The 7,892-nt window shown below is 38.3% G+C and overlaps 2 protein-coding genes across 2 annotated transcripts; both read right to left on the reverse strand.

The window, feature by feature from the left end:
• Window positions 1-1,609: 1,609 nt before the first annotated feature.
• Window positions 1,610-2,709, reverse strand: LOC102207619 (P2Y purinoceptor 1-like). Its single transcript, XM_005741008.1, has one exon. The coding sequence runs from the start codon at window positions 2,691-2,693 to the stop codon at window positions 1,701-1,703; it is 993 nt and encodes a 330-aa protein (XP_005741065.1). The 5' UTR covers window positions 2,694-2,709; the 3' UTR covers window positions 1,610-1,700.
• Window positions 2,710-6,395: 3,686 nt separating this feature from the next.
• LOC102207895 (P2Y purinoceptor 1-like) lies at window positions 6,396-7,547 on the reverse strand. The gene has a single exon (XM_005741009.1). The coding sequence runs from the start codon at window positions 7,499-7,501 to the stop codon at window positions 6,551-6,553; it is 951 nt and encodes a 316-aa protein (XP_005741066.1). The 5' UTR covers window positions 7,502-7,547; the 3' UTR covers window positions 6,396-6,550.
• Window positions 7,548-7,892: the final 345 nt, after the last annotated feature.

Here is a 7,892-nt window from a genome sequence, read left to right on the forward strand (position 1 = left end):
TGGTGGAGAGGTTGGAGGGAGTGTGCAATAGAAAAGGTGAAAACTAATTCCTTCAGTGACTATAGTTGCTATGAGGTAGTGACCTGATAAAAAATTATTAGGTTTTATGATTTTGACAGACCTCGCTTTTCTTGCTCACCCTGACAACTTTGTGCTTTTTTTGCAGTCTTTCATGGCTAAACAACTGTAAATTATTACTTTTACAGTTGCCAAAATATTTATCAAAATAAAAAATGATGGATTATTTTTAACTGTTTAACTATTAGTTTCATGTGAGTCAATATTACTTATTCTGAATCAGTAATAGATTATAATAAATCGGTAATGTTTAAGGTTTTTAAATGAAGCTTATTCCCAAGTTCAATAAGAAAGTTCTATGGCCACACATGTGTCAGCTCCTGGGTGCTGACACCTAAATGTAAGCTTTATTAGACTTTCCCACGCTGTCAAGCCGCTTGTGTCATCACTGGTCTAGTCCAATCACCTTCTCGCTGCTTTCTCCAAGCCAATCAGCATTCATGGTGCATACTTTCTCTTTCACAGAGGTCCTGCTCTAAACCCTGTCACAGCTGGGGTTCCGTTCTGCCGGGATCGCCATTGGAGTCAAAATCATGTTAATTGTTTCTAATGATCTGTCCTTATTGAAATATTCACCAGGTGTTGCAAATGCTTTTGCAGGATAGTCAGTGTCAACAAGAACTCGTATTACTAGATGCAAACAGGAAGCTTAGGTCTCTTCCACAGAACAAGATTAAATTATTTAGAAAAGAGGTGTATCAGCTGGCATGAAACCACAGTAAACAAGTGGTGGAGAGGTTGGAGGGAGTTTGCAATAGAAAAGAAAAAACTGACTCTATCTATCGATATATGTGTGCGTGTGAGTTGATTAGTCAGAGAAAAATATTGAAATAATTTATTACAAAGAGTTCTGAGCAATTTTTCAGTTGCCATCTTTAAATATTTATTAGAACTGCATTTGCATTGCTCCTGTGCAACATGTGCATGCAATATGAGAACAGAAAAGCAAAGTTTCGTTAGAGAATAAATTAAATATATTGTCAAAATATTTTGTTTTTTATCTGGTTTAAAGAAAAATGTGTTTTATATGATTTATGTTATTTTCTTTCACTAGAACGCACTGTGTGAACTCATGCGGTCTTCTTTTAAAAAAGATGCAAGTACAAGCCACATGAACCCATTCACAAAGCAGTTGTACTCTATGCTCTTAGGTCTTTTTATCTGTATACACACACTTATACACCAATGACCCAGGGGCTGCTTGTGAGTGTTTTAACTACTAACCACAACTTGTTAATGATTGCACTGAAAAATAAATCATGATAATCATCTCCCAGTGCTCTGCCCTGACCTTATTGTGTGCAAGTGTTGCTGTTGTGATATATGTGAATAAATGTGGATAAGAGTATATTTACATCAAAAATCTAATGTCATTAGGAACTGGCTGTTGATTTTTTTTCTCAGTCACAGCTTTAGTCATTCTCTGTTGACATTAGCTTCCTTTCACAGATCTGTCATAACACAGACACATGGAGCTGTTTCCTCTGAAATCCATAGTTTATTTAAAACATTGTATAATATAGTATAAAAAAAGAATGTAATAAATAGAAAAAAAGGACAGCAAATGAACAGTGTAGCTGTTAAGCACAGCAGTAAAAGATGAGATCAAAGTCAACAATGAACTAGTCTTGTGTATACTGTGTCGCCTGCACACTGCCATATCTTGATACAGTCAGACGATTTAACATATGACAAGATCGCAGGAGAAGCTTATTGAACTGAGTAGAAATATCTGTGATATGGAGGTAAACCAGGGGGTTCAAAACACTATTCAGACACACAAGACCACGACTTATCTGATGAGCACTGAAGACTCCATTATTCCATGTAGGGCATTGCCCCTTTTTTAATAATCCTCTTGCATAAAGGTTGAGGTTCCTAAAAATATGATATGGGATGTAACAAACTGAGAAGAGAAGAATCAAAATAAACAACAGCTTTAAGCTTCTTTGTTTTACTTCCTTGTCAATGGTATTACTTTGGCAGAGAACCAAAATCACATGTCCATAGCAGCCAAGTAGGATAAGGAACGGGATGCAAAACCCAGTGAGTGTCTGTCCAAGACTGTATATCAGGTAATCCTCGACATACTGTGTAGAGGTGGTATGGTAGCATTTTGCGGTTTCATTTGTTTTGGTGGTGTTGTTGGTGGATGTTTTGAGGTAGAGCATGTCTGGAAGACTTTGAACACTCACCAACACCCAAACCATGACTGAGATAGCCACAGTGTTACGGACAGTCATCCTTCCCATCGCTTTCAGTGGATGGACAATAGCCAGATACCTGTCCACACTTATACAGGTGAGGAATCCAATGCTGCCGTATAAATTCAAGTTGAAGCAGAATCTTGTGATCTTGCAGAAGGCATCTCCAAATATCCAATTACTGTTCATAAAATAGTATGCTGACAAAAATGGTAGTGTTGGAAGGAACAAAAAATTGGCAAGTCCAATGTTTAAAAGAAACACATTGTTTCCAACTTTCTTCTGTTTCTGCAGGATCGACTTCATCCCCCATCCATTTGCTCCCAGACCAATAATCAATACCATGGTGTAAATGGACGGTAGAATTTTGCTTTCAAAGTCATATTCAACAGAAGTACAATTACCAGGCATTGTGTGTCTGTACAACCTCACTCCTCTGTGGCAGAATTACAAATGAGGCAAGTGAAAGAAAACCAGCTCATAGAGTGATCGGTCATGTCCCTGCTTGTAAACCAGCACCGAGAAGCTGGAAAGAGATTCCTAATAATTGTGCAACACCTTGTGTATACATGCTTGTGAAACTGTCTGTTTGCTTGCTAGCGCACAAATACTGTTTACCTTTCTATCAATGCACCACACAAAAGCATGCTTGTTATTGTATTGTTATCATTTGTGTCATTCAAAACATTTTTTTAACTAAAACTTTCAGAAAAGATCGCATTTTCAACTCCTAGACATTGAATATTCATTATAACTTGGATTACAAGGTTATTTTTATTGCATGTAACACTCTGTGTGAAAGTTAGTTTAGCATATGAAATGCAGATGCATATTATTATTTATCAGTAAACACTTTGTTTGACAGCAAAGCTTTGTGATCTAAACAGATGGGCATCTAATAACCTCCGTTTGTGGTTGTTTTGCACACGATGGTAGCTGTATTTTAAACCATTTAAGACCTAAAACATCATTTTACATAAGTAAGTATGTCACGGCTGGCGGAGTGAGCCGTGTGGTGTGGAGGAAAAGGAGGACCCAAAATGCGGCAGTGGCTGATGATTCGAGTGACGTTTATTTACAAGGTGGCAGTGGCAGAAACGGGCAACGAATCGTGAGAGATTACTAACGGAAACCTAAACTGGGAGAAACTAACTGACAAACCTGAGACCATACGAAAGGGGTGCAGGGCAGAGAGACGCAGACTAAGGAACAGGATACCAAGAAACACAGATGAACGCAGTGATACATGGATGAATGCAGACGAGCCGACAAGGAACACAGACCGACACCCACTAAATATACACACACAAGGTAATCGGGTAATCACACACAGGAGGTAAGAACAGCTGATCTGAATACACATGATGACTGGAGGACACAAGCTGAACACAATGACAACAGACACAGACCTTCAGAATAGAGCAGGACATCCAGAACACGAGCCTTCAAAGTAAAGCAGGAAACACACAGACTGATTTACAACACAACACGGGGACATGAACAGAGCACCAAGGACAGACACAGGTAGGGCTGAATATACACCAAACTTCAGGTTCAACCCTAAACCAATACAAAATCAGAATAAACACAAAACGCTGGGTCAATGACCCAGGACCATGACAAAGTATGTCATTGCCTGGGAGTCTTGATGGGTTATTTGTGATTTCTGATTGTTGTTGAAAGTTTTCAGTTTGCTTTTAATTATTATTCCACAGCTTTAGTTTTAATTACTATTGTAAATGGCCTGTATTTGTATATTCGATCGTCTTCTTTGAATTCATTCATGTTTTTGTTTTCATGGATTCTCCATAGTTTTTCTTGTCACTTGATTTAGCTGTTGTCTCTGTGTTTTTCTACTGTTGCCTGTATTCCCCTGTTGTGTTATTTCCTGTTATTTCTGTAGTCATTTATGTCTTGTGGGTGATTTTGTTGTTGTTATAGTGGTGTTTTTTTGCTTATGGACTCTTTGCTTATGTTGGGGGTTTTTTTATGAACTACTTTTTTCTTTTTGTTGAACTCACCTAGAAATCTGCATTTAGCTCCTCATCATGCAATACATAATAGAGGCGGAAAGAAGGCATAGCAAGCTGGATAGAAGCAGAGGATTGAAGTGAGTGGGCAGAAGACGTAGTGCTTAACAGATCAGAAAGGTAAGGAGGAGCAAGGTTCTGAATGGCCTTGAAGGTTAGCAGAAGAAGTTTGAATATTATCTGGAATTTCACTGGGAGCCGGTGTAGTTCCTTAAGAACAGTGGTAATGTGCTGGTAGGAGGGGTTCTGGTAATAATGTGGGCAACGGAGCTTTATACCAGTTGAAGCTTATGAAGGGATTTTTGGGGGAGACCACGGAAGAGAGAATTACAGTAGTCAAGGCGGGAGGTAACGAGACTATGGACAAGAATGGACATAGGATAGGACATAGAATGGGTGGAAAGAGAAGGACGTAATCTGTTAATGTTGTGTAGATGGAAATAGGCTGAGCAGGTGAGATTATTGATGTAAGATTTAAAGGATAGTGAACTGTCTAGAATGACACCAAGGCTCTTACCCTGAGGTGAAGGGAAAACTGTGGAGTTATCGATAGTGAGAGAGAAATGATTTGCCTTCAAAAGGTTGGATTTAGTACCAATAGGAAGGATTTCAGTTTTATCCTCATTAAGCTTTAGAAAATTACAGTTGAACCAGGATTTTAATTCAGTTAGGCATTCTATAAGGGAAGAAGGTGGGAGGGAGGAATCAGGCCTGGAGGAGAGATATAACTGGGTGTCATCAGCAAAACAGTGAAAGTGAAGATCAAATCTGAAGAAAATGGTACCATGAGGGAGGATATTATGAAGAGAAGAGAGCCTAACACTGAACCTTGGGGTACACCAGAAGTGACTGGGGATAGACTAGAGAGAAATGATTTACCGGTAAGTTGAATAAAATGGGAGCAGTCAAGAAGATATGACTGGAACCAAGCTAAAGGTGTGTCAGAGATGCCAAGAGACAACAGAGTGAGAGATAGTGTTGAAGGCTGAGATCAAATCCAAAAGGATGAGAATGTTGAGAAGACTAGAGTCGGCTCCGATTAGAAGATCATTTTAAGTAAAGACGTTTCTGTACTGTGACATGAGTGAAAACCAGATTTAAATCTCTCCTACATGTTATTATTAACGAGGTGTGAATGATAAATAAACACTTCTAAATAAAAAGAACCCTTATATTTATTTACTGATTATTCTTTCTGTGCCCCTATTTACCTCAGATGACAGATCTCCTAAAATTTTGACTAAAAGCCATATTTTTGACTGAGAAAAACATAATCCTACCACTTTTACTTACCACTGGTGTTTGATGAGGTTCCTTTGCTGGAATGTAGCATTTTCTTTATTCCAAACATGATTCTGCTAATTTAAAGCAAATAACCTGCTAATTATAACACATTTGTGAATATCTTAACTTTAATAACAAAGTATAAAGTAGTATTGCTTCTGATAAAACCTCAGAGGCTTTAAACCTTTATTAGGAGTGTATTTACTTCGCTGTCTGTGGTAAATGAACATCTGTGTAACATTTACTGGCATAGTGAGAGCGGAAAAACGGTGTTAGAATGATTTTATATGAGATATCCTGTGGTATTTACAGAGGATATCATAATTGTCTGCAGTGCAGTTAACTGTTTCACAAAAACTCTTGTGTATTCTTGCAATCTTGAATTGTATTCTTGAATTGATTTACCATCTTTAAAAATATTTGCAAAGCTGATTTTCCTCAAATATTTGGAACATTTATCTTCAGTTGCTGAAAATGTGTTGGGCTTTAAGGTAAGTACATTAAAACATAAATGAGATCTGGACAAAGCAGTTTATTTTACTTTTAAACGACAGACTTTAAAAAAACATCCACTATGCACGTACTATCAAAAATAAGGGAAATCTGAATAAAAAGCCTTTAATTATAGTTAGACAGCAGAACAACAATGAGGAGGCTTGAATTCAAATGCTTAAAGTAAAGATATACAGTATATACAACATAATCAAAACTGACCTTTACTTTCAGCGTGTGTACATACATGTGATATGCTGTTAACATTAACCTTCTATCAGCAGTGAAGCATGCAGCACCATATCCTGTTTGTTCTTCACACATTCAAGCATCACAAATGCAATAACTCGTCTTTCAAGTGTTTTTTCAAGTATTATTTTTGCTTTTTAGTAAAAAGCAACATTTTTGTGTTTCTTACAAAAGTCTCAGATGAGGCGTACTCCTCATGTTCATCGGCACATTTCAAGTATCCGTGAGGTTAGAGGTGTACAGACTAGTGACAGCTTGGCGAACTTGTTGAAGTAGCTGTCTGAGCTGAGAACAAACATCTTCACTTACATGCAGGTAAACTAGAGGATTGAGCGCACTGTTCAGACACACAAGGCCACGGCTTATCTGATGACAAATATAGACTCCATTAGACCATTTATGACATGTCCCCTTGATTACGCTTAGTCTTGACAAGAGGTTGAGATTTTTTAATATATGATAGGGGATGTAACAAACAGAGAACAGAAGAATCAAGATGAATAACAACTTTAAGCTTCTTTGTTTCAGTACTTCATCAATGTTATCATTGTGGCAGAGAACAGCAATCATATGTCCATAGCAGCTGAGGGTGATGAACAGGGGGATGCAAAAACCAGTAAGTGTCCGTCCCAAACTGTATTTCAGATAATCTTTAACATACTCGTTAGAGGTGGTATCAAAACACTTCTTAGTATTATTTATGGGTGATTTGGGGAAGAACATGTCTGGAAGACTTTGAACACTCACCAGCAGCCAGACCATGACTGAGATAGACACAAAATGAGTCACAGTTATTCTCCCCATCATCCTCATTGGATGGACAATAGCCAAGTACCTGTACACACTGATACAGGTGAGGAATCCAATGCTGCCGTATAAATTCAGGTTGAAGAAGAATCTTGTTGTCTTGCAAAAGGCTTCTCCAAAGATCCACTGATCACCCTTGAAGTAGTACACCATCAGAAAAGGGAGTGTGAGCAAATACAAAATGTCTGCAAGTCCAAGGTTGAAAACGAAAACAGAGACATTCCCCAGTTTCTCCCATTTCTGCAGCACTGACCTCAATCCCAGCCCATTAGCCACCATGCCAGTGATGAATACTAAAATGTAGACAGGTGGCAGGAATTTTCCTGTAAAGTCAAAGCTGATGCAAGAGTTGTTCATTGCGTCCTTGATAGCAGTCGGTACAATTCCTCCTCCTCGATGAGTGAGAGCCTTCACTGCACAGATCAAAGCACACACACATTTATACACTTCCTGAGTTGCGTCTGTAGGCTATGAGATAACTGACTCACCTCTTTCACTGAAAACAGGAAAATGTAACCATGCAGGAGTGGCAGTTTTCACACGTTTATACACTCTGTTGTTTGCTCTCATCCTGACAAAGCCATATGAGAAGTGAAAAGTGAAATAAGTTCAGCTCTAGTTTTTAGCCTATGCTTCCACAGTCTGAATCTCTGGGTTTTCAACATTTATCTTATGCCTGTTCTACAGCGTGGTTCTGTCCTGCCTGTTTAGCAACAATGAGACTGCTATGCAACAGAAAATGACCACA

The sequence above is a fragment of the Pundamilia nyererei genome, unplaced genomic scaffold (assembly GCF_000239375.1).
Source record: "Pundamilia nyererei isolate P.nyererei 1_Seehausen unplaced genomic scaffold, PunNye1.0 scaffold00106, whole genome shotgun sequence".
NCBI lineage: Eukaryota > Metazoa > Chordata > Actinopteri > Cichliformes > Cichlidae > Pundamilia > Pundamilia nyererei.

What these genes read in the sequence shown, in the direction of transcription:
- LOC102207619 (XM_005741008.1), bottom strand. Translation starts at nt 2,693, where the DNA reads ATGCCTGGTAATTGTACTTCTGTTGAATATGACTTTGAAAGCAAAATT.
- LOC102207895 (XM_005741009.1), bottom strand. Translation starts at nt 7,501, where the DNA reads ATGAACAACTCTTGCATCAGCTTTGACTTTACAGGAAAATTCCTGCCA.